The following is a 26,387-nucleotide window of genomic DNA, read 5'->3' as shown; positions in this document are numbered from 1 at the left end:
CAGGTTCAAAGGAAAAAATGCTTTGGGCAGACAAAAAGAAAGGATGAAAATAGCAAGGAGTCCCAGTCCAGCTCATACAAAACTAAGTGATTTTCACTCAAAAATAGCAGAGAGCAAAAAGTGAGAGATTCTGAAAAGGCAAAGATGTGTATTTACAACCAAGAATAACCTGTGGGGATTTTTGTCCTTTTCTCCAGTGAGGGAATGGAGGAAGAAGAGTCCATGGGAGAGAGAGCAGATTCTTGTTAATTGAAAAATTAAAATTAAAATTAGAAAACATTTTTATTCAGGACATTAACTTCTTTTGCCACTTTTTGTTAGCTTTTATAATTTTGAAAGGGAACATGGGGGTCCTCCAGTATTAAATTTTAACTCACTATTTCTCTCCATATTTCATTTTATTTTTCCTTTATGGTTTAGATACTATGTCACTCAGGGCACATGGGTGAAATATTAAAATTAATAGAAGCCAAAAGATATGAAACTACTAGTTTGGCAGTAACTGCAGCCACTTTTTTGACCTGTACCTCAGTTTCCATTTTGGTAATAGGTGGGTAATAATACCTGTTGTGTTGTATTTTCAAAAACAACAAAGTGCTTCTTAAGCCTTAACCTTTTACTATTCTTTCTCTCCTTCTTTCCTCTTTTTTTCTTCCTTTTTTCTTCTTTCTTTTCCTCTCCTTCTCTCTCTTCCTTCTCACTTTCTTTTCTTATTATAGCTTTTTATTTCCAGCCTTACTTTCTTTTTCAAGAACCTAGTATGAGCTTGACATTATCTGTTTTTAATAAGCATTCAAAAAGATCTATAATCCTATCATTGAGTGTTCCCCATGATTCAGACGGCATGGCCCAATGAAAAGATCAATGGATGCAGAGTCAGAAGAGCAAGATTTACATCCTGCCTTCCTACTATTTGTGAAGGCACTCCTAGTCTCAGGTTTTCATCTGGAAAACAAGCTGGGGTTGGGCTAACTGGCTTCCATCTTCCATCCCATCAGGGACCATCTCTGGTCTTCCTTGTAACCCCAGAGTTTAGCACAGGCCCAAAGAGTCGGCACCTTGATATCTGGTACTAAGATTGTTTTTAGGGCACTCAGAATAGCTTGAAGCTTCACCAAAGGCTTTCTTTCAACTGTTCCAAGAACGAGTAAGTGAATGTTGTCCCCATTTTACAGAGCAGGAAACTATAAATACTCTCTAAGGTCTTATTTTATAAAAAAGTGGGATTTCAGCATTATTCATCCACCATTAATAAGATCAATCCACCTTGCAAAAAAGTCCCTGACAGAAATGTGGCCCCTCTGCTAGGTTCCACCCCTGCTTACCTGTTGCCATGATCAATCTTGGCCGTGACCTTCTTCTTCAGCTCGGCCAGCTCATCCTTGGGGAGGGTCCCCGACAGGATCTGTGACCTCCACTCGATCAGGCTGTAGGTCATTTGCTGCAGCTGGCGGAAAAGGGTCACCTTGTTGTTCTGGAAGAAGGAAAGGAAAGGGATTGTTTAAGGATTCCAGACTGGAGAAACTCTGGGCGAGGAGGCAGAGATGACACTTGTGTCTATAATGGAAGGAATAATATTATATATTATGTATATATAACAACATACATAATATTATGTCCTCCAAGGTCCCATTCTTTAATATCAGTTCATTTTCCTTTTCTATCTTGCTAACCAGCCAGGCCCAGAAAAGTATAAAAGAAAGTGGTTTGTTGTTATTGTTGTTGTTTAAACTTGTTTCTGATGAGCAGAGGCCCACCAAGGCTTCTCATTAAGCTCCACTAAAAATGGGCCACTTTTGGTGTCAAACTAAAGTTGTCCTGGGAAGCCCAAGAAGGGGTGGGGGAGAAATCAAGCCTGCAGACTACATCACACCATTTGAGATCCTAGCTGATAAAAAAGCCATCTTTTTATTCATAGATTCTTTATTCAGATGAAGAGGATCCTATCCATATTGCACCCAAACTTCTCCCTATTTCATTTTTTCTAAGGTGATTAGATAAGAAACTTGCTGAATGATTTCTTCATTAACCATGACATGAGTTCAAGAAACTCCAGGAATATGTGGCAGTCTGCTTTGTTCTTGCCAAGTTCCTCCCTCTCTAGTTTCAATTAAATTAGAGCCTGTCAAAGACTTTAATGAAGACCTCTACATGTCAGATCTGTGTATTCCTTTCTGTCTTTATTCAAGTCTCTCCAGAGGTCTATTACAGGGAGAAATTAAACAGAGTGGCTGCCCCCACACTCCTTTTGGTGGGTCCCCATTCCTTTAAAGAAATTAATTTAGAGAATACATACCAGAGAGATCCCATTGAGAAGGGGCCATTGGAAGAGGATGCCCTTGAAAACAGAGGCATAGAAAAGGTCATAGGGCAGCTCTTCTCCCAAAGTCCCACGAGTCTCTGGAATGGGGAACCTTAGTAGGTTAGTCAATCAGATCTCCTCACTTTGCAAGTGAGAAAACTGGGATCCAGAATTGTCCAGGATCAGGATCGTTGGCTCATGGATTAGAGCAAAAATGGACCATAGAAACGAATGCTTTTTATCCCTTCATTTTACAGGTAAATAGGAGAAGGCCCAGAGAAATGAGGGGTATCTGTAGATCTTTCACAAGCCTTGTACTCTAGCCTTGTACTCTAGCCTCCCTCATTTACAAACAAGGAAACTAAGATCCAGGAAGGTCACAAAATTTATCCAAAGTCACATAAAGGGCAATCATTTGAACCTAAGACGTCTGCTCCGGATCCAAGACTCTTTCAATTGCCACATGGAAAAGTTTATCCAAAAAAATCAGAATGAAAGGGGAAGGAATGGGAATCCAATCATCACTTAGCTCTTTACACAGTAATTACCATGTCACATTTCCCCTCTCATTAACTTCAGAATTGAAAGGGAGAATGAGAGGGAGGGGTCTGCAGATCACAAATCAAAAATCTGAAAAACTGGATGAAGGTTTCCATAGGAATGTTCTTTTCCTGACTTGGAGCTCTTTCACTGCTGAAATTACTCCTAGGAACATAGAACTAGGGATTCAGTGACCATTAACAGTATAAAGAAATCAAATTTAAGCATGATTTATCTTGCTGGAAACATGACCATCAAAGAAAGACCAAATCGTTATAGTCTTCAAGATCACAAGGCAATAGATTTAAATCAGGAAATTTTACAAATTTATAATTATATAATAATTATTTATAAATTTTCAATCAGGAAAGAACTTTCAAGGTAATCTAGTTCAAACATCATTTGGTGAAAGACCCAAGGAGATTGAATGAGGTCAGAAAGATAGTTCTCTGATGCCCAAACCAGCCCTGCATCTCTCTATCACACTATTCTTGCCATTGCTATTTTCTTTTTTGCATGAATGAATGCAAAACTTTTACTGAGTGCTTACTACAGCAGATCCAAGAGCCAACTTTTCTGCACTAGATCTCTGCAGAACAACGGCCTGGCCCTTCAATCTATTTGCTTGGCAACTTTTCAGAAAGTTCAGTTGCTAATCACTGGTTGTCTGGACCACATCTATCTACTGAAATCTCTCTAAGAAACGTCCCTTAAGCTTTTAAAGTAGAAAAAGACTTTAGAAGTTCCCAGGTGAGAAATATTCATGATATTTCCTTTGAAGTTCCATGTTTGGTCACGGGATCTCATTCTGGGAGGGAGATTGGCAAACAGGTGCTTGTCCAGAACAGGGGCTAAGAAGGGAAAAAGTCTGGAGATCAAAGTCATATAAGGAATGAGTGGCTGAAGGATGTTGGTTGTTTATCCTGAAGAAGAGATTAAGATTTGAAGTCAACATGGCAGCCATAAGGGGCAGCAGCAGAAGAAGCATTTTTGTTTTCTTATAGAGGAGAAAAAAGGTAGGAAGAGCTTGAAGGCAGATTTCAGGTTAAATTCAGATTTAGGAAAAAGTCTCCTAACATGTAGAACTGGCCTTGGTCCTAGTGAGATTCAGTCTGGAAGGGGTACATAGGGAAAGGACCAGGATGAATGGGAGGGTAGAACCTAAAATCCTGCCCAAGTAGAATTTCTTCGAGGGCACCAAGGAGGAAAGGGAGATTTCAGGAGAGAAAAGAATATATAAAATTATCAGCAATTATTAAAAAGGAAGAACATGTCTTGGGGGAGGATAAGCAAGGGGTGAGGGATTCCTGAACTCATGATGACTTATCAGGGAATGATCAGTATGAAGGAGAGAAGGATCAGGGAGTATCTAATCATCGACACAGAGCGAGAAAGAGTCTTCCAGGTCAACTCATCCAATCCCCTGTTTTTACAGATGGGGAACCTGAGGCCTCAAGGACATTCTCAAGGACAGTTAAGCTGAAACCATAGCAGAGATTTGTCAGTAATGGGCTGCATTAGGAATCCTTTTATTCAATTCTCTTTATAAAGACTTCTATTGTACCATAGAAAAAGAAAAGGAAAATTTATTCTCAAAACGACCAAGGATGTGGCTTTTTCCTGCCTAGATCCAGCTGCCTCTTAGAAGCCTCCCAAATTTTTTCTGTTTCAAATATCTCTGTGGGATTCTTATTCTCATCATGATGTAGAGGGGATTCATGGGTTCCTGTTCTGACTTGAATTGGGCCTCCCAGATCCCTTAAAGCTCTAAGATTTTCTGGGTTTTGTTGCCAAGCAGAACTGAGGCTAAGCTACTATAAGTAGAGGTAAGGAAGGGTGGAACTACTCTTAAGCATCTCTTGAATGATAAAAAAAAAAAAATTCCCAACCTATCCTTGGACATTACCTAACCACCCTTCCTATCTTCAGCTCCTCCCCCAAAGCAAACATGTGAGGGGGGACTTAAGGGGGGACACACCCAGACCTCAAAAGGCATACTTTGCTCCCAAGGACTCTTAGTTTTCCCTCAACAAACATTTCTTAAGCTCAAGGCTTCCCATCAAAAGAAGGAGGCTTGTACCAGACTTATCTCAAACACTTCCTGTTTCTTCCCCCATAGGTAAAAAAGCCCACAAGCAATGGCGAGGCTGCCACCGAGGAAGAGCAGACAGGAAAACACCCTTCACTCTGGAATTTGAGTTCCTATGTCTCCTACAGAGAAGTGGATCAGTGTCTCCTGAACGGGGGTCCAACCTCGACGGGCTACCTCTACAGATGAACACTTGGTCTTGTAACTGGAAGTCCAAGGCCACTGAGAATCTCACATTTACCACAGAAAAAAAGGATGTTTGGGCCCCTCAAGAGTGAGTGATTCTGCCCATAGCAAGATAAAGACAAGCCTATGACTTTCCACTTGGGCTAATATTGTTGGCTTGGGGTAGTGCGGTACAGTGGAAAGAGCTCAGGGTTTAGTCAGAAGGCCAGGTTTTAAATCCTTCCTCTAACATCAACCACTTTGTAGCCTTGTTTAAATCACAGGGGCTCAGTTTTTCTTAGCACAAACTATGGAACAAAGAACTGAAGGTCAGTCAGCCAAGGAACACTTTTTATATACCTACTATGAGCCAGGCACTGGGCTAAGGAATGGGAACCAGCAATGTAATATAAATAGGAAATAACTAACAGAGGGAAGATGCTAGAGTCAAGAAGTATTGGGAAAGATTTCCTGTAGAAGGAGGGATTTTACAAGACTGAAAGGAAGGCAGAGGTTAGGAAGGAGAACATCTCAGATGTGGGGAACATCCAGAGAAAATGCCTGGATCTGAGAGATGGAGGCAGAATATGAATCCATAAATCTACAGCCTAGGCTCTTTACAGGCTGATGCTGCCTCTCTCACACCTCACTTTATTGATGAAGAAATACAGGCTCAGGCAGGTCAAGAGACTTGCCTAGAATCACACAGGAGTGACCGTCATGGGCAGCTATAAGCTGGGAATCTAGTGATACAATTTTCAGATGAAGGTTAAAGCATAAGATGTCTTAATTGGGTGCAGTGTCTCAAGGAAAGCTTGGGACCCTGATCCTCTCAGAATCAAGAGACTCCCTCCACAAAGGGATGTTAATGGCCCATTGGGGGTAAGAAATGCTACCATTGAAGCAACAGGGGCAGCCCAGGATCCTATAAACCTCTGGGTCTGGTGCAGTTCTGTTTTTATCTGGTCTTGGTCATCTGTCAGATGAGGGCTTTGGTCTAGCCATTGTAGTCTTGGCCACCTGTCTGATGAGGGCTTTGGTCTAGCCATTGTGTTCTTGGTCACCTGTCTGATGAGGGCTTTGGTCTAACTATTGTGTTCTTGGCCACCTGTCTGATGAGGGCTTTGGTCTAACCATTGTACTCTTGGTCACCTGTCTGATAAGGGCTTTGGTCTAACCATTGTGTTCTTGGCCACCTGTCTGATGAGGGCTTTGGTCTAACCATTGTACTCTTGGCCACCTGTCTGATGAGGGCTTTGGTCTAACCATTGTACTCTTGGTCACCTGTCTGATGAGGGCTTTGGTCTAACCATTGTACTCTTGGTCACCTGTCTGATGAGGGCTTTGGTCTAACCATTGTGTTCTTGGTCACCTGTCTGATGAGGGCTTTGGTCTAACCATTGTGTTCTTGGTCACCTGTCAGATGAGGGCTTTGGTCTAACCATTATGTTCTTGGTCACCTGTCAGATGAGGGCTTTGGTCTAACCATTGTGTTCTTGGCCACCTGTCTGATGAGGGCTTTGGTCTAGCCATTGTGTTCTTGGCCACCTGTCTGATGAGGGCTTTGGTCTAACCATTGTGTTCTTGGCCACCTGTCTGATGAGGGCTTTGGTCTAACCATTGTGTTCTTGGCCACCTGTCTGATGAGGGCTTTGGTCTAGCCATTGTGTTCTTGGCCACCTGTCTGATGAGGGCTTTGGTCTAGCCATTGTACTCTTGGTCACCTGTCTGATGAGGGCTTTGGTCTAACCATTGTACTCTTGGTCACCTGTCCAAAATCTTCTTGCCCTAAGATTCTGTAAATCCATGAGATAATGGTTGACACTTTCAAAAAGAAAATAGCAGGATAGCATCAAATAGAAAGATGGAGGACACCATTTGTCGGTGGTTTCCTCTTTAATTTATGAGCCTATATGAATAGCAAGAACAAGCTACAGATCTATTATAATTGGTGTTTGTTTGTTTGGTGAGGCAATTGGGGTTAAGTGACTTGCCCAGGATCATACAGCCAGGAAATGGTAAGTGTCTGAGGCCAGATTTGAATTCAGATCCTTCTGACTCTAGGATAGGTACTTTCTCCACTGAGCCATCTAGTTGCCCCCATCAAAATTGCTTAATTAATTAAATAATGGCTTGTTGCCCTTGAGTTAAGTGATAGCAAACAAGAGAAGTTTTGAAATTTTGCCTTTCAAGAAAAAGCACAGAAGCCCCATGGGGAGCCAGGGTTCTCAGGGCATTTCGTTTCCTACCAAATTCAGTGCTACTCATGGAAAGGGAGATTTTTACCAGGGCATTTTTAGCCTAAACATCTACTATTAACTCGGTAGGCAGAGGGGCTTTGTGCTGTAAAAAAAAAAAAAAAAAAAAAAAAAAAGATATGGGACTTAGGATTTAAATTTATTTTAATTTTTTATGTTGTATTGGATTTTTTTTTATTTGTTTTCTAAAAAACCATTTTCCAATTACATTTTTAATATGGTTCAGTGTAGTGTCCAGACTAGCTCTCCCCCTCTATCTGTGGCCCTCTACAATTCAGAACTGCAGGCTCTGTGGTTGTGAATTTGACACTTCTGGTATAATGAAAAGTGTCTTAGATTTAATATTACCAGAAAAACCTCAACTAAAATCTCAATTCAGAAACTTAAGAACTGTGTGACTATGGGAAATTACTTAAACTCTCTCTACACCTCCATTTTCTCTTCTTTTTTTTTTTATTAAAGCTTTTTATTGACAAAACATATGCATGAGTAATTTTTCCAACATTGTCCCTTGCAAAATATTTTGTTCCAAATTTTCCCCTCCTTGCCCCCACTCCCTCCCCTAGCTGGCAGGTAATCCAGTACATGTTAAATATGTTAAATGCATGTTAAATCCAATATGTGTATACATAATTATACAGTTAACTTGCTGCACAAGAAAAATCAAATCAAGAAGGAAGACAAAGAAAAACTGAGAAAGAAAACAAAATGCAAGCAAATAAGAGAGAGAGTGAGAGTGCTATGTTGTGGTCCACACTCAGTTCCCACGGTACTCTATCTCTGGGCATTGATGGAGCTCTTCTTCACTGAGCAAGTGGAACTGGTTTGAATCATCTCATTGTTGGAGAGCCACGGGACTTTGGATTTTATGACCTGGATTCAAACCCCACTTACAGCTTATGGAACTCAAGGCAAGTGATCGGCTTCTCTAAGCCTGTTTCTTCTTCTGTTAATGCAGGAGTTGGATGTGATAGGAAGGGACATCTGGTCCCACAAATCTATGCCTTTTTGCTCTCTCAGGATAGTTGTGGTCTCCAAATCCAAGAATGGATAAAATGCTGGGAGTCAGGAAGACCTGGATTTAAATCCCATCATAGACCTTCACTAGCTAGCTAAGGCAAATTATGATCTTTCCACAGCTTTGTATAAGATGACCTACAAAATGCCTTCCTCCCCTAAGTCTGGAATCTATATCTCGATCCATAGTTCCTAGTGCCATTGCCCCTTCTAACTAGAAGCCAGACATGATTATATAGAAGATACAATGAACCTTTAATTTATTTAGCATTCATAAATTCAAAGAAAAGACATTTGAGAGTTCCTTGGAGGGAAAGGAGGTCAAATAATCAATACTTAAAGAAATTAACTCAAATTATTTGCTGAAGGTCAAATACTAAAGATAAAGCTTAAATACTTTGGTCACATAATGAAATGAAGGGATTCATTGGAAAAGACTCGGATTTTGGAGAAGATCAAAGACAAAAAGAAAGGGAGATTGGATAGGAAAAGATGGATAAAGAGTGTCATTAAACCATGAGCATGAACCTGGACAGACTTTGAGAAATAAAGGAAGAAGAGCATCCAGAAGTGCAATAGTCTATGGGGTCACAAGGAGTTGGAAAAGACTAAAGAATATTTGATAATAACATTCAAAGAATAAGTACTGAGCACCGAACACAGAACACTGCTGCATTCTGTTCCAAATATGTACTTATTCAAGTCCAAATCTGGCCTTATGGAGTTTGAAGGCATCCTTCCCACTTCCGGTATTCCCAGGATGGGGGATCCCAGGCAATTTTCCAAGTTCAAAAACAATTGAATCTGAACATGGAAAAATGATAAAGACTAAGTACAGGGCCAGGAAAGATTTGCAATGGCATCTCCCCAAACTTCTTTGCAGAAGTGGGGGTCTATGGGTGTGTGAAGCTGCATACAGTGTCCGGGTTGCTCTGGGCCTCGGAGGTGACTTACCACGTAGAGTTTGTGCCAGATGACTGCCCATTCTCGGAGGGTAGAGGTGAGCTCGTGCACCAGTGGCACCTCGCTGGGAATCACAGTCTCGTGTTGCCTGGAGAGAGAAGCAGATCCCTTCCTGAGCCCTGGGTTTTCTTGAAGGAGGCCTGGCCAGTGGAAGGGGGTAAGGGCCTTGTTCCCAGGATGGCACGAAGCAGACTTGGACCCTGGGGATGTCCACTAAGAACCTCCACTGAATCTTTGAGATTTGGAGAAAACCTTATTCACTCACATCTCAGGCAATCCCCAAACAGACCCTGAAAGAATCCACAGCCAAGACTGGCCTCCATTCTCGAATTCTGGAATACTAAATTGAAGTAACGAGGATGTCATCGAGGGATCCAAGACATGGGGAAAGGAGAAGGAAAGGAATAAGTATTTATGTAGCACCTACTGTATACCAGGCATTGGGCTAAGTGCTTTACAAATACGCTCACCATAACCCAAGAGGCTGGTGTTATTATTATCACCCCCATGTTTCCGATGAGAAAACAGATGGAGGTTAAATGACTGATGTCAGCCTGCCAATAAGTAAGGGTCTGAAGCCACATTTGAACTCTGGTCTTCTTGACTCCAGGCTTACTACTCGGTGCCAGCTAATTTATAAGGAAAGCCCGGATTACCCAGTGGAACACTTGGCTAGATATGGAGTCAGCGGATTTGGATTCTGGTCCTTATTGGGCCACCATCCAAACTCCATAAACCTTGGTTTCTTCATCTGTCAGATGAGGGGGCTGGACCGGGTCAGTGGTCCTCTACAGGCAGAATTAAATAGCAAACTAGCAGGAGTCAGTCGTTCAATAACCATTTATGGAGTCAAAGTAGCATGCTCGTATCCTTGGATACAAGAAGATGATGTAGGAGAGAGGAAGAAAATTTTGTCATTTCCCTCTCCAGCCCATTTTACAAATGAGATAAATACAGTGAAGGGATTTGCCCAGAGTCTAATATGTATCTAAGGCCACATTTAAACTTCCTGATCACAAGCCCAGTGCTCTATATACTGCCCCTCTCAAATAGGGAAGTGGCGTTGGGGAGAAGAGGAGAAAGGGTGGAAATCATAATATATCCGGCGTTTATGTAGTGCTCTTGACTTTCATATATTATCTCATTTTGTAAATGGCAGCCTAGAAAGGAGCCTTGAAGTCCACCTGGTCAAAGTCTACATTTTACAGCGGTCCAGGGGTTAAGTGACTTGTCTGGGGTCACCCAGGCCATGAAAAGCGAGAGGCAGGGCCCCAAACCTGGTCTTCTGAGTCCTAATTCACTCACACTCTCCCTGTGAATCCCCATCTAAGGCACGAGGGAGAGCAGATTCCCAGTGGTGATCACTCGCTGGCCAGTCTCCATACCCACGGTCGCCACCCTCCCAAGCATCCTCCCAAGCACTCACCCTCGATCCTCCACAGTCGCCTCCTTCAAATGGATATAGGTTTCAGGGAAAATCCCCTATAAGGAGAAGAAAGGAGGTTAGATGGTCCAAAACCCCAGTCTTGAAGCACACAACCATGGACAATGAGCATCTCTTAAGTACCTACTATGTGCCAGACATCGTGCTAAGCCCTGGGGATATGATGCCAAGAAACAATTCTTGCAACTAAGAAGCTGACAATGAAGTGAGGCAAAATATAAATAAATGCAATAAACTATCCAGCAGGCAGCTATGGACCAGTGAAAACAGAGCCAAGAAGGAAGCCTCAGGTTCAATTTCTGCCACATGGCTGCTGCACAGTCCTGCGCTAGGCAACTCAACTGGTTCTCTAAGACTTTTAAGTTACAGAGATGGTTCTGACTTTTGTATCAATTGATAGGGGAGCTGAATATATATATATATATATATATATATATATATATATATATATATATATATACATATATATATATATATATATATACACACACACACATATATATATATATATACATATATATATATATATACATATAAATGATGAAATAAAAGGTAATGGGGAACTGAATAAATAAATATATATGTATATATAGTGAAATAAAAAGTGATAAGGGAGCTGAATATATATATGTGTATGTGTGTGTGTGTGTGTGTGTGTGTGTGTGTGTGTGTGTATGAGTGTATGGTGAAATAAAAGGTGATAGGAGAACTGATATATATATATATGGTGAAATAAAAGGTGATAAGGGAGCTGAATATATATATATGTATGTATATATATGTATATATATATATAAAAGGTGATAGGGGAGCTGAACATAAATATATATATATATATATATATAGTGAAATAAAAGGTGATAAGGGAGCTGAATATATATGTATGTATGTATATATATGTATATATATATATATAAAACGTGATAGGGGAGCTGAACATAAATATATATATATATAGTGAAATAAAAGGTGATAAGGGAGCTGAATATATATATATGTATGTATATATATATATATATAAAAGGTGATAGGGGAGCTGAACATAAATATATATATATATATATATATATATATATATATATATATATGGTGAAATAAAAGGTGATAAGGGAGCTGAATATATATATATGTATGTATATATATATATATATAAAAGGTGATAGGGGAGCTGAACATAAATATATATATATATATATATATATATATATATATATATATATATATGGTGAAATAAAAGGTGATAAGGGAGCTGAATATATATATATGTATGTATATATATATATATATATATATATATATATATATATATATATATATATATATATATAAAAGGTGATAGGGGAGCTGAACATATATATATATATATAGTGAAATAAAAGGTGATAAGGGAGCTGAATATATATATATATGTATGTATATATATATATATATATATATATATATATAAAAGGTGATAGGGGAGCTGAACATAAATATATATAATGAAATAAAAAGACCAGTCCCTACCCCATCCAGGTACATACAAGGTAACTGGGTACAGACAAGAAGGGAAAGGCAGTAGCAGCTAGTTGGTAGGAGGGGATCAGTGCAGAAGGTGCTGTTTTTTGCTAAGCCTTCAAAAACTAGGGATACCCAGAGACAGAGGTGAGGAGGGTGAGCATGGAGGCAATCTGCTCAATGATCCACAGATGGGAAAAGGGGAATGTGAGGAATACGATGAGACTTTTAGTAAAGAGAATAGCAGAAAATAAGACAAAAGTGACAATCTGCCAGTACCCTGCAATTTGGTAAGAAGACATGTCAGTGGTCTCACACAGGATCCCATGATCTTCAGAAATTGCCTTGCTCCCTTTACTTCCCCCTCCCAGTAGAGGCAGTGATGATCTAGGTTTTCTCTCGAAAGAAGGAGCCTTTTTTACCAGCTTGGTCAAAGCTAGAGATTGTGAATGGGTTCTTTCCAGGCTCCCTATCTTTAATTCACATTCAGGGAGTCCATCCTGGGCCGATGAAAATAGAACAAAGCCTTCTTACTCAACCCTTGATCCTCATAGACTTGACTTCATAGTAGCAACAGAGCCCATCAAATCGCATTCACAGGCTCATAGGTTTAGGGCTCTGATTTGTGGTCTCCCCAAATGGGGTCTTTTAAGTGAATGTGGGGGTCATGAAACTATGATTCATTATCATTAACACTTGATTTGTATGTCTATTTTATAAACTTTCCTAGCTGTGGTCACATAAAAATTTTCTGGCAAAAAGGGGTCCTGAGCAGAAAAAGCTTAAGAAGCCCTACTCTAAGGGACCTTCCCGGGCACTGAGTCCACACCTACCTTTTATAGATGAGGTAGTCCCCATCACCAAGTGATTTCAGTTATGTGCCCGGCGCTCAGTCAGTTTGACTCTCCGTGATGCCATTTGGGGTTTTCTTGGCAGAGACACTGGAGGGGTTGGCCATTTCCTCCTTTAGGTCATTTTACAAAGGAGGAAACTGAAGCAAACAGGGTTAAATGACTCGCCCAGAGTCACACAGCTAATGAGAGTCTGAATCCAGACTTGACCTCAGGAAGATGAGCTATTATAAGTCCAGTGCTCTGTCCACCTAGCCGCTCCCACACACGTGAGCATAAAAAAGTGAAATGATTTGGATGGAGACATGTGGCCAAATTGAATCAATGAATCACTTTCCAAACATCAGAAACATCTGGACCCTTGGCAGACTCAATCATGGTCCAAAGAAACAAACAGAAAGACTTTCGGAAAAGGGGCTTGCCAAAAGTCTCGCATCAGTTGAACGCCACCGACACTAGCAGACCCTACTGTTTTATGAGATAATGAGCTCCTTGAGGATAAGCACAATACTTGGCACAGAGTAGGTGCTTAATAAACATTTATTGATTATTGATTGATTGACTGAAGTCACAATATTCTGAACTTGATTTCTGAATCATCTATAGAGGGAAGAAATTGGACTAGATTCCATCTTGAGATCTGAGACCTCAAGTGGCTCACTCACTACTGGAGAGAAAAAAACACATCCCGATACGTACGGGATAAGTGGAACTCCCCCTCTTCTGGGATTTCCCAGGCCAAGGCTGTATTTCAAGAGATAGGACAGGGTTGGCTCCAGAAGCCGTGTGTCCTATTCCCAACACATGGATATTTTATATGTGGTTATATCCAGAACAACTAGGTGGTGTTGGGAAAATTCGAATTCAGATCCCTCTGAGACATACTAATTGTGTAATCCTGGGCAAATCCATTTCATCATCCCTAAAATGCGAAGCTGGACTACAGAGAGTCTTTGAGGTCTTATGGGGTAGCTAGCTAGTGTCAGAGTGCAGGGTCAGGAAGATTCTACTTCCCTAGTTCAAATCTTACCCCTGACACTTGCTAGTTGGGTGACCCCAAGCAGGTCACTCAAGCCTGTTTGCTTCAGTTGGAGAAGGCAATGGTAAACCCCTGCAGTATCTTTGCCAAGAAAACCCCAAAATGGGATCCCAGAGAGTCGGACATGATTGGAAATGACACAACCTAGCTCTTATGGTCCCATGCTCTCTCAGGAGTCCTTTGGGGTGAGGGGGTTAAACAAGATACAATCATTAGTGCAAGTCCATTTTCTCACCCAGGGAAATCCAATATCAGGAAGGAATCGGGTCAATTAAACTCGGCCACACATCCTACATTTGATGACCGCATTCCCTAAATTAGTTTAGAGAAAGCCAAGGGAAGAGGGGAGGGCAATTTAAAACCAACAGCATGATTTCCCCATTGACAAAGTAGACCATAAACCATAAACTTCTATGTAGGAAACCATAAAGGGGTTTTAATGCATTTTATTCTCTTACCAAAACATCATTTGTATGCATCAGACATCCAATTATGGAGCTCCTTGGTAAACCTGGCCTGTAAAGGGTCATTATGGACCACATAAATCCTGGGTAAATCAGGTCCTATTTCTGATTTATATCCCAGCTCACCTCAATTCAGTCCTCATCCGCTAAAGCTTGAATCAAACATTAAGCTAGAGATCAGTCCGCCTTCCTTCCCATCCAACCTCAGATCAATAACAAGGCCCGAAGTACCACTCTTTGCTCCTGAAATGGTCATTTCGGCCACATTTTATCACCCACTCTACATGGAGTGGGGACATCAAAGTCCCCATTAAAATAATAGACCATCCAAATGGGCTCTAAAAGCCTGAGGAGTCAGGGTATTGGTCACGGTGGAGCGTAAAAGGATTTCAAAGGGGCTCCGCTCCCTCAAGAAAGAGGTGGAAGCAGATAAATCTTGTCAACGGCAATTGGCAGGACATTGGTTTATTTTTCCTGGATCAGCTCTCTCAGAAGACTTCGAAGCTTCTCAAAGGGAGTGTGTGAGCTTCCTTTCTATGCAGTAATTTAGTGGGAGGAAAAGGTCACCTTCAACCGCCTTGGAACAAAAAAGCCTTCTCCTGGCAGAGCTCCTGTAAGAAGCCAGAGGGCCTTAAGGTGGAAATCAAGAAATATCTCAAAGGCTTATTCTGATTCTGGCTTAGAAATCAACCCTTCTTCTATGAATAATACACAAAAATTACATCCAAGTCAGCATAAAAAGTTACATAGAATTAGGTAAAAAATAAAATTATACAAAATGCAGTAAAAATAATTCGCCTCTCTTGGGGAAAAGGACTTTATACGAATCATGAAATCATCAAATGTCAAGAACTGGGAAGGCCTTAGAACAGAAAATATCAGGAACAGCCTTAGAACACAGAGATAGATGAGGGATATGGAATGTCTGAGCTGGAGGGGGGTGGGGATTAAAATGTTAAATGTGGCAGCTAGCAGTCTTAGAACATGACATTTTAAAACTGGGAGCATCCTTAGGACAGACATAAAAACTAGGAGGGAACCATAGAGCACAGTGTTTGAGCATGATACCCTATCAGGCCCAAAGAAGCTCTGTTTGCACAGCAAAACAGTGGAACTAGAAAAGAAGCCCCCAGCCAGTTACCTGGATCCAAGTCCCCTGCTCTATATCTCCTCTCTCAAGGATGCACCACTTATCTACCTCTTCCTTTTGGGGTTTATTCTTTGGGCAAAGCTATGAATGTGAAATCTCAAAGTCAAGAGCGCTGTGTGTCTCTGGGGTTTAAAGGCTCTTTTCTGTGCCTGTTTTTTTTTTTTTTAAGTCAATTTCTTTGAAGAATTGAAAATTAATGAACCACAAAAGCTCATTGCTTTATGCGGATTTAGCAGGTATAGGACCCCAGGCCTGTAAAAATTCTTTGGAACCCCCACTGATTCCTTAGTAAGCAACATCACCCTTTGTGGTGTGAAAAACAGGCCAGCCACATCAAGTGTCACGTCCAGATCCAGGCTCAGACTCTGATTGAGTATTGGGATTTGCTTTGAAGATTCCTGACTCATATTCTGCCTTATTTCTGGGCCCAAAGGCAGTTGGTATACTTTGGTACAAAGTCAGTGAAAGCGTAAAAGCAAAAACTAAAAATTAGATTAATGTTCTGGTCATGGGGAGAAAGTAAAGTCAGGAAGGCTTGGTTCTTCTGCGTGAGCCTAGGCAAGTTGAGCCTCAGTTTCTCCATCTGTCAAATGAATGGGATTAGACTTGATTGCTAAGGCCCCTTTTATATACAAAGACATAAGACCCTATGATTTTACCCCTTTAATTAAACTACACAAGATGACTGAGAATTTGATATCAGAATCAAATAGGAACATAATGGAATCCATTTTTTTTTTAGATGAAATGGATAACATTTTTTTTTTTTTTAATGAAAAGAAAACTTCCTTTTCAGGGTAAATTATCAAATTGAAACAAAGTTCATGTGTAAACTCAAAAATGCAAATGGGATTAAGTGAAGATGATGTAGAAGGCGGGAAAAAGGTTTTGCCATTTCCTTCTCCTGTTCATTTTACAGATGAGGAAATGGGGACAAAAAGGATTAAGTGACTGGCCCAGGGTGACACGGCTCAGAAATGTCTGAGGCCAGATTTGAATCCAGATTTTCTGATTCAGATCCAGAACCTCTTCTGTTAATTAGAAGCAGGTTCAAGCCAGATTCCCTGACTCCCAAATTTACCCTGGTTCCCCTGTATCTTTCTGTCTGTGAATTATTTAAATTGGCTGTTTTGAAAGAGCTGTGACTTTTTTGGCTGCAAGCAGATTAACATCCCTCTCTCCAAGAGAGAGGTACAGCCTCCTGGTACCCCAAGGCCATGGGCCCGGCTGGGATTAACTAGACAGGTCCTGGAAGAAAAATTCCCTCCTGACACAGTTTCTATGAAGCTAGAAAGAAATCAGGTGCTATCAGAGCTTGTGGGCCTTCAAGGATCCAACATGGATCTTCCATGTCCCAATAGCATGATTGAATAGGACTTTAGAGAATGGCCTTATGAAGTCCCCAAACTGTAACTTCAAATATATTAATGTCCACTTATTGTTATTATTATTCCTAGCCCTGGGAAAATCCACCTTGCAGGCTAGCAGTGAAGAGTCATGGCCAAGGGGCATGTTGGGAGTCAGTTGAGAAAAAGGAGGACCATTGGACCATCACCAAAGCTGAATCTTCAGGTACAGCAATGCCATGGTCGATTGTTACAACACTTTTGCTCTAGGGGATAGGGAGACAGTGGAGTAGAAGGACCTCTCATCTTCTGCCTTAAATGACCCTGGTCTTCCCCCTTGACCTGTCTCACTTTCCCCTTCTCAAACTGGTTGGATATAGAGTCACTTTTACCCAAAGAGAAACTTCCAGTTTAGCATAGTGTCTGGCACATAGTAAGCACTTAAGAATGCTTACTGATCATTTGCTGCTTCCTTGAGGATCACATTTGACGATCCTATGGGCAACCCCCAATGAGCTCTCCAAATCTGCTTCTAAATGAGATAAAACCTTGAAGAGAAAAATCCAAGAGTGGAGTCTAATTATAGACTTTTTATATTACATTATAGACATTTTATATTGCAACTGGGTAACATAAGCAATGCAAAACAGGAAAAAATTCAGATAAAAGACAAAAAAGAAGAAAAAAAACAAGTAAAAAAAACCGTACCTTTTTAGCCTTATTTCTCAGTGTATATCCTCTGAACCAACCTGTCAGGGCACAAAAGAACACACAATCCTTTATCTAAACAAAGACAATCCCCAGATCTTGGCAAGGTACATTATGAATTGCCAATATTGGCAGAGAACTAGGGAGAACAAACAAGAAACAGCTGATTGAACAAAGTGGACTGGATCTGAAAGGCTCATTTTTCTTGGAACCATAGCTGGGCATGAAGGGTACAGGATATAGGATTTCATTCCTGTGGGGGGGTCCTGGTATGGGAACGGCCTCTCCTAATGCCAATTGTGACTCAAATCTTACATCCCTCTTGAATATCTCTTCTAAGATTCAAATGAGATAACACATGCAAAGTATTTTTGGAAACTTCAAATATATTATTTATTATTATTATTAATTTATTATTATATATTATATAATATAATCTATATAACATATTAAATAATTATATAATATATTACTATATATTATTATATTTATTATTATTATTATTATTATTATTATTACTTCTAGCAGAACCACATTTCTTATTCAGAAAAAATGGCCACATCTAGACTGCATTGAACACTTATTTTGGGAGCTCACCAAGTATTCTAGAAATGATTTTGGAAACTGTGGGGGAAAGACCACCTCTAGTTAAATTCGAAAAACTTTTTTCATGATCCTTTTCTTTTTAAATATCATCCTCATTTCTGAAGTCTCCTTTCTCTTCTCCTAATCAGCAAGCCACCCCTTCTTACACCGAATAAAAAAGAACAAGGACGGAGAGGAAAACAGGTAAACTGAGATAATTAATGAATCAAGCAAGATCGGCAGCAAAACCCACACATCCACAGTCCCCAGCCTTGGTAGAAGAAAGAAAGAGGAGCATTATCTAATTCTGTCAGTAGAGATCATGGGATCTCATAGAGCTCTTGAGCAGGAAAGAACCTTGGAAAGCTACAAAGTCCAATCTTATTTTGCAGATAAGTCACCTGAGGCCTCAAAACTCCAGGGACAGAGAGTTAGAGCTGGGCCTTTAGAGGTGATCATCTAGGTCACCTCCCTCACTTTGCAGATAAGGAAATTGAGGCTCAGAAAGAACAAGTGGCTTCTCTGAGGTCATCCAAATAGGACAAAGATTCGAACTCAGGCCTGTAGCTTCAAGTTCCTTGCTTACATAAGCATTATAGGTAGGTTTGAACCCAAATTCTCTGCCTTCTCTGCATCAAACTCCGTTTCCTTATCCAGAACCAACTTCAGTCACTATAATGACAATGTTTTGTTGTTATTTTTTTCCATTCAAATTCTTTAAGTCATTGCATCTATTTTAATAAGTAATGGAGGAGAGGGAAGGGGAGGAGAAGGAAGAAAGGGGAAGGGAGAAGGAAACAAGGAGGAGAGGGAAAAAAGAGGGAAAAACTGGACTTTTACAGATTAAAAAAAAAAAAGGAGGGCAAGATGACAAAATGATAATAATGGTAATAATAAACATCTTACGCTTAGAGGAGCCATGATGGAGTCCAGCTTTTGTCTAGTCAAAGATACATCTTAATTTTTTTGTGTGTTCTGAACCCATTTGGAAATCTGGGGATGGATGCCTATGGACTCTTTCATGAATCATGTTTTTAAAAGCACAAGAATTAGAAAGCATGTATTTACACACATAAAATAAAACACTAGTATTAAAAATTTATTTTGAAATACAGTTAACAAATTATTTTAATGACAAGTTCACAGAACCCACATTAAGAACTCTTGTTTAGGACAATTACGGATTTAAAGTGAAGGGCCTTCGAGGTCATTTAGCTAAGCGGTTCACCCCAAGATCCTCCAGACATGGTTATTCATTATATCTACAGCATCACCTTGCCTCTGTCCTCCATACCGCACTGCTTTGACAAGGAAGCTAAGAGCCAAAAATTTCAGAATCTTGGGAGGAACTCGTTCCCTTTCCTAATACATGACACAAAGAATCATCAAGTATCTCCAAGTCAGAAGGGACCTCACAGGCTGTCTACTCCAACCTGGACACAAGCAAGAGGCCTTCCTTCTATATCATACCCAATATGTATCATACCCAGACTTCTCCTGAAAACAGTATCATGATCTGAACTCAGTGAGGGCAGCCAGATGCTGTCTGACCTTCTAGCAGATTATCTGTGGTTTCCACTCCTTAAAAACCATTTTTTTCCCAGAAATCTTTCCTATGAAAAGATCATTGTCCTTGGAAGAGAAAACAAGCAGTCAGAATCTTTGGATCTTGCCATCTTCCCTTCCTTTGCATACAAATGTCATCATCATCATGCTCCCCACTCTACTTCCACTCCTACAATTCTCCTCCTCTTGTTCTGGGAAATGGTAATCATTTCAATACCACCAATGCTTCTGAAAAAGAAACATCAATCGATTCTCCCACAGTTCCCCTGGCCATCCCTCCCTATATGTGCTTCCTCCCTAGCCATCACTCCCTATCTATATCGTCTTGCCCTGTCGGTATGTAAACCCCTAAAGTTTTTTCCTCAGTCAGTGTTTATATCTTCAGCACCACAGACAGTGCTTGATACACAGCAGGTGCATAATAAATGATTTTTCATCCATTCATCTATCCATTCATTCATTCTTTCCCTCCAGCTTCCCAGTGCCAGTAAGCATTGGGCAGCTAATATTGATCGAGCTGCCAAGAGTGAACCCTGGGAACTCATCCAGAGTCACACAGCTCAATCACAGAATCAGGAGGCTTACAAGAGGCCAGGTATTCCCCACTCACAGATAAGTTAGACTGGCTTCCTCTCCCCCGGTACCGGAGAAGAGCAGGAACAGCTTTGTCAAGTGGGTTAGGGTGATGGCAGCGTCCCAGGAGAGAGGGGACACATGGAGAAGATGTCCCAAAGCTGAAAACAACAGTTTTTAGCAACAGCTTGGACAGGAGGGGCTGGGGTTAGAGAGTCAAGACTTAGGTTGGGGGCACAGAGCACTTGAAGGATAATGGGGCTTTTGGCAATAATAAGGAAGTCTGAAAGCACAAAGGGTTGGAGTGAAGAAGGGGGGGAAGATAATGAGTTTCATTTTGAACTTGTAATTTTTTTTCTTTCTGAGGCTGGGGTGAAGTGACTTGCCCAGGATCACACAGCTAGGAAGTGTTGTGTCTGAGACCAGATTTGAACTCGGGTCCTCCTGACGTCAAGGCTGGTGCTCTATCCACTGTGCCACGGAGCTACCCCCTGAACTTGTAATTTGACATCTAGATGGGTGAGTAGAGAATTTAGGGCTAGACAAGTAGATTTGAGAATCAATTGTAGTGAATGGGATAATTAAATCTACAGGAGCTGATGAGACCATCACACGTCCCTGTTCCATCTTCTCTTTCCCCTTTTATCTCACTTAGCGCTTGAGAGCACTTAATAAATAATAAGTTTTTCATTCATTGATCTGATGGACTCTGGCATAGAGACAGCACGTCATACTGGACAGAAAGCTGAGCTTGGGAGGCAGGGCCGGCCAAATCCAGAACCTGCCTTTATTGTCATGGACTGGCTGTGTGAACAGGAAAAGTCCTTCCACTTTTTCTGTGTCCCACTTCCCCTTTGGTAAACCAGAGATAATAATATCCATAGTGACTACTTCACAGGGTTGCTGTGCCTTACAAATGAGATAATGTGTTCCCAGTGTTCCGAATGCCAAGTGGCCAGACCTAAATGCCACTTATTTGATTTACATTCAGTCAGGCACATGGCAAACGGTCGATGAATATTGACACTCCCTGCCATGTCTGCAGGAAACGCTCCGATCCGTCACGCTGCCCTGAGAATAACAAAAGCCAGCCGTTCCCATCCAGCATTCTCAGCTGGAACAGAAGCTGGTGAAAGATGTTCTAAACAATCCTTCCCCAAGCCAGCGAAAGTAAGATAAACATGTGCAAGGGGTCTGGTGGCAAGGAGCCCCAGGAGTAATCCTATGAGCCTTCTCCCCCCGAGGGGCTGCAGCTGTAGGGGCAGGGGAGGGGCGCGGCAGAGATGTCACCAAATTTCCATCATCGGGAGAATCGAGTGGGATTATGAGATGGGGTCCGGGGAATATACTAAGGTTATATGTAGAGATCTTGGAGTAATGGAAATCATGGAAGTAAATAAAGTCACCAAGTAAGAAGGGGGTCCAGGATAGGACCGTCATCATCCATTCATTTAGCTGAGTCTTCAAAGAAGCATAGATTTGAGAGGAAGGGGGGAAGGGGTCTGCTTTCCAGACATGGGGGCACAAAGGCTTGAGAAAGAACGCTGAAATGTCAGATTGGAACAACTTTTGTTGGAGGGTAAAGGGGAATCATTTGAAATAACTAAAATTAGTAAGGATTCTAAGGTAAGTAGTTTGTATTTTACCCTGGAGGAAATAACACAGCACCATGTACATTTTAAGTGTGATATGGCTCTGATGCAACTTTATTTAGAACTCTTTTAGAAAAGGAAGCAGCTCGGGGCAGGAGGATCACTTAGGAGTCTACTGCACCAGTTCCATGGAAAGAGGCTGAAGGCCGGAAGAAAGGGGGCAAACTGGAGAGCTGGAGAGAAAGAGCGAGAGCGAGAGCGAGAGAGCGAGAGAGCGAGCGAGAGAGAGAGAGAGAGAGAGAGAGAGAGAGAGAGAGAGAGAGAGAGAGACAGAGACAGAGACAGAGAGAGACAGACAGAGAGACAGACAGAGAGAGAGACAGACAGAGAGAGCGAGAGAGACAGAGAGAGAGAGAAAGAGACAGAGAGAGAGAGACAGAGAGAGACAGAGAGAGAGAGACAGAGAGAGACAGACAGAGAGACAGACAGAGACAGAGACACAGAGAGAGAGACAGAGACACAGAGAGAGAGACACAGAGAGAGAGAGCTAGAGAGAGACAGAGACAGAGAGAGAGAGAGAGCTAGAGAGAGAGAGAGAGCGAGAGAGAGAGAGAGCTAGAGAGACAGAGAGAGAGAGAGAGAGAGAGAGAGAGAGAGAGAGACAGAGAGAGACAGAGAGAGAAAGAGACAGAGAGAGACAGAGAGAGAGAGAGAGACAGAGAGAGAGAGAGAAAGAGAGAGACAGATAGAGAGACAGACAGAGACAGAGACACAGAGAGAGAGAGAGACAGAGACAGACACAGAGAGAGAGAGAGAGCTAGAGAGAGACAGAGACAGAGAGAGACAGAGACAGAGAGAGAGAGCAAGAGAGAGAGCGAGAGAGAGAGAGCGAGAGAGAGAGAGCGAGAGCGAGAAAGAGAAGATTTAGGGGTTCATTATGAACCCAGAACTTCCTGAAATTGGGAGGTGGCTCCTGCTGGCCCTGTTCTGTTGATCCCTCGACTGGAATACTGGTTTTAGTAGCCAGTTTAGGAAGGATATCGCTCACTGAAGAGTGTCCAGAGAAAACTAATGAAGAGTTTGAAGTGCCCAGAGTGGGCCATATGAGAAAGGGTAGGAAAAAATGAGAAGAAGGGCTTTCACATGGAAGAGGGATATGTGTTCTATTTTTTCCCAAAAGGAAGACCCTTGGAAATGAATGACTTAAAGAGAGGAAAATTTAAACTGGATAAAAGTAAAACAGCTGGAGCTATATAAAAGCAGAATAAGCTGCTTGGGAAGGCATCAGGTTCCCCAGTGCTGAAGGTCTTTTCTTTTTCTTTATTTTTTTCCCTGAGGCAATTAAGATCAAGTGACTTGCCCAGGTCACACAGCTAGGAAGTGTTAAGTGTCTGAGGCTAGATTTGAACTCAGGTTCTCCTGACTTCAGGGCTGGTGCTCTATCCACTGCACCACCTAGCTGCCCCAAGAGCTAGAGGTCTTTAAGCTGAAGCTAGATATCCAGTTTGGGTATGTTCCAAAAGGGAATTTTGAGAGGGGAGTAAGAAGGAGCCTGAAGTGGTATCTGGAAATCAGGCATTGGGTCCAGAAGCTTTGAATTCATGAGTGCCTCTGACATTTGCCAGCTGTGTGGCCCTGGACCAGTCATTGAACCTTATGGCCCATCTAGAAAACTCCTCCAAACTAAAAGTTAAAAAGCAAGAGCCCACCAGCTCTGGAAAAGGGAGTTTGACCATCCTGCTCCTCCATCCTAGAGCCTCATGACATTGTTTTCTCTGGGTACTCCAGATGAGGATCTCTTTTTAGTCTCCATTGATGAATGACCATTTATATCTTACCGCCTGTGTATGTATGAGTCTGATCTGGAGCTATTTCTTAAATCTTTTCTTCTCTTTCTGGGTGATCTCATTGGTTCCCATGGATTCCATGATTATTTCTAGGTAAATGATTCTCAAATCTACATATCTAAAATCAGCACTCCTGATTGATACTTTGAAAAAGTTCAAAACATATACATCATATAATATCAGCGAACCTCCTCCAAAGGGGTTGGTTGGGAGTGTAATCTCATATCTCGAGATCTGCTTAATCTTTATAATTTTTTTTTTACATTTGTTTTTGATGTTTTAGTATGTGATTGGTCCATTTCCATTACACTGCTGTGGATATTGTTTACTTGGTTCTGCTTACTTCATTCTGCATTAATTTATATAGTTTTTTCCCATGTTTCTCTGTATTCATCACACAAAATTTCTTATGGCCCAGTAAGTTTTCATTATATTAATGCACCACAATTGTTTTGCCGTTCTGCAATTGAACATTTATTTTTTTCTTCTTCTTTGTTATTATAAAAGTGCTGTTATAAATAAAAAAAAATCTAGACATCTAAACATCTCTTAAAAAGGTCCAAAAAAGAATGGATCTTTTCTCCCCAAAACTGCCCCTCCTCCACTTATTATGGGACTCAAGTAGAAAACTCTGGGACTTTAACTCTAACCCTTTCCCTTACCAGTCTTCCCCAATCAATGGCCACATCTAATCCTTCTGCCTCTGTCTCTGTCCCCTTCTCACCACTCAGATAGCGACCTCCCAAATTCAGACCCTGCACTGTTGCCATAGTATTTTAATGGCTCTCCCCACATCCCTGTACAAGCTATCTGACATATACCTGCTACATTAAGATTTCTAAAGCACAGATCTGAGAAAGTCTCCCCTCCACTCAAAAACCTCTTCAGTGGTTCTCTGATATATTCCAGAGAAAATGCAAACTCTTGGGTTTGGCACTGAGAGCCCTTCATGATCTGAGAAAAGGGAACAAAAGAGTTTTAAGGAAGTCATTCACGGTGTGTGACAGAGAAGTCCAAAACCAGATGGAAATGGAGAAAAACCCCAGCTGAGTTTCAGCTTTCATGGAGGTTTTGCATCATACTGCCTCCCCCTATTATGGTGGATTGCCTCTTCAATAGGATGAAGTCCTTTCAAGGACTCTCTAGGTAAAAGTTACTTTGGGTCCCACCAGAAAAAAACAAAACAAAACAAAACAAGGTTTGGGGGAAGGGCTGGAAGAAGTTCCTTAAATATGACCAAATTGGGGATTTGTTTAGTTTGACTATGCATATTTAATACAAGTGTTTTGCTTATTTTTTTTTTAATGGCAGGGGATGTGGGAGGAAGAAAAAATAACTGCTCGTTAATTGAAAATTTTAATATATTGGTTATAAAAAGAATCCTTTATAAAAAAGTTCAAAGGAAGGAAAGAAATATCCCCATGAGGGAAAAATCATATGGGGATGAGTAGGAGGTCAGGAGGAAATTCTAGGGAGGAGAGACTGATTAATGAGAAGCTTTAAAAAAAAAAAAAAAGAAGACTCAATGTGGAAAATATGAAGATTCTGAAAGTTAACTAAGGCAGGTTATCTCGAACCAGATTAGGAATTTCCAAGGGAGGATTTAATCTGGAAAAGAGAGGACTCCCTGAAATAAGAGCTTCTTGTGTGTTCTCCATTTCTGCCTCCAGACACTGAGCAAGAATTCAAGGACAGAACCTTGAGCGAAATGGCTACCGTGACTTGGGAAATGAATGAGGTGGCTGGAGATGAGCCATGATTTTGCTTCCTAATTTATACCGTGGTCATTGTTCTTCCCTAAATGTAGACATCGACCTGTCTAGATGTAAACATTAGGATGGACATTAGGGTTTTATAACCACATGCAATATATATAAATCAGACTTGGCTTTCTGGTATTGAATCCAAGAGTCCTTCCAGTACTGGCCAGGTGAACAATGTTCAATAAATGTTTGATGATGTTGATTGAATTGAGATAGGAAAGGTACTATAATGGTAGAGGGAAAAGAGAGCTGGAAGAGTCCTTGGAGGCCCATTAAATCACTGGGTCCTCTTGACTTCTCAGGTCAAATCCCAGCTTGGACAGGAGGCCTTTCCCAGCAATCTGTACCCCTGCCCCATCCTATCTCATCCCACCTCCCAAAGCTAGCACCTCCTTCTGAGATCGCTTTCCATTTGCACTGTGAATGGCTTACACGGACCTAGTTATTTAGATGTTATCTTTCTGAAGAAAATGTGAGATCCTTGAGCACAGGGACCATATTTCCCTTTGCCATTTGTGTATCTTTAATGCTCAACCTGTTCTTTGATCCAGTAAGTGCTTAATTGATGCTTGTTGACTGCCTTTGACATACAAAGAGATTGATTGATTTGCTGCCTAAAGTCACAGAG

The 26,387-nt window shown here is 41.2% G+C and overlaps 1 protein-coding gene across 2 annotated transcripts in view; it reads right to left on the bottom strand.

Moving 5' to 3' along the window:
* DOCK5 (dedicator of cytokinesis 5) overlaps positions 1-26,387 on the bottom strand; it is a 241,128-nt gene that overhangs the window by 135,358 nt on the left and 79,383 nt on the right. Inside the window, exons 3-6 of one of the 2 annotated variants that reach the window (XM_074285430.1) lie at positions 17,834-17,874; positions 10,761-10,816; positions 9,326-9,422; positions 1,326-1,474 (exon numbers count right to left, since the gene is read on the bottom strand). In XM_074285430.1, coding sequence (XP_074141531.1) covers positions 1,326-1,474; positions 9,326-9,422; positions 10,761-10,816; positions 17,834-17,874 — 343 coding nt within the window. The remainder of the gene's footprint in view (positions 1-1,325; positions 1,475-9,325; positions 9,423-10,760; positions 10,817-17,833; positions 17,875-26,387) is intronic. The other variant, XM_074285431.1, reaches the window with a different exon arrangement.

Source organism: Sminthopsis crassicaudata, chromosome 2 (assembly GCF_048593235.1).
Source record: "Sminthopsis crassicaudata isolate SCR6 chromosome 2, ASM4859323v1, whole genome shotgun sequence".
NCBI lineage: Eukaryota > Metazoa > Chordata > Mammalia > Dasyuromorphia > Dasyuridae > Sminthopsis > Sminthopsis crassicaudata.
Note: the sequence above shows the minus strand (reverse complement) of the source record. Positions and strands in the feature narration are given on the sequence as shown.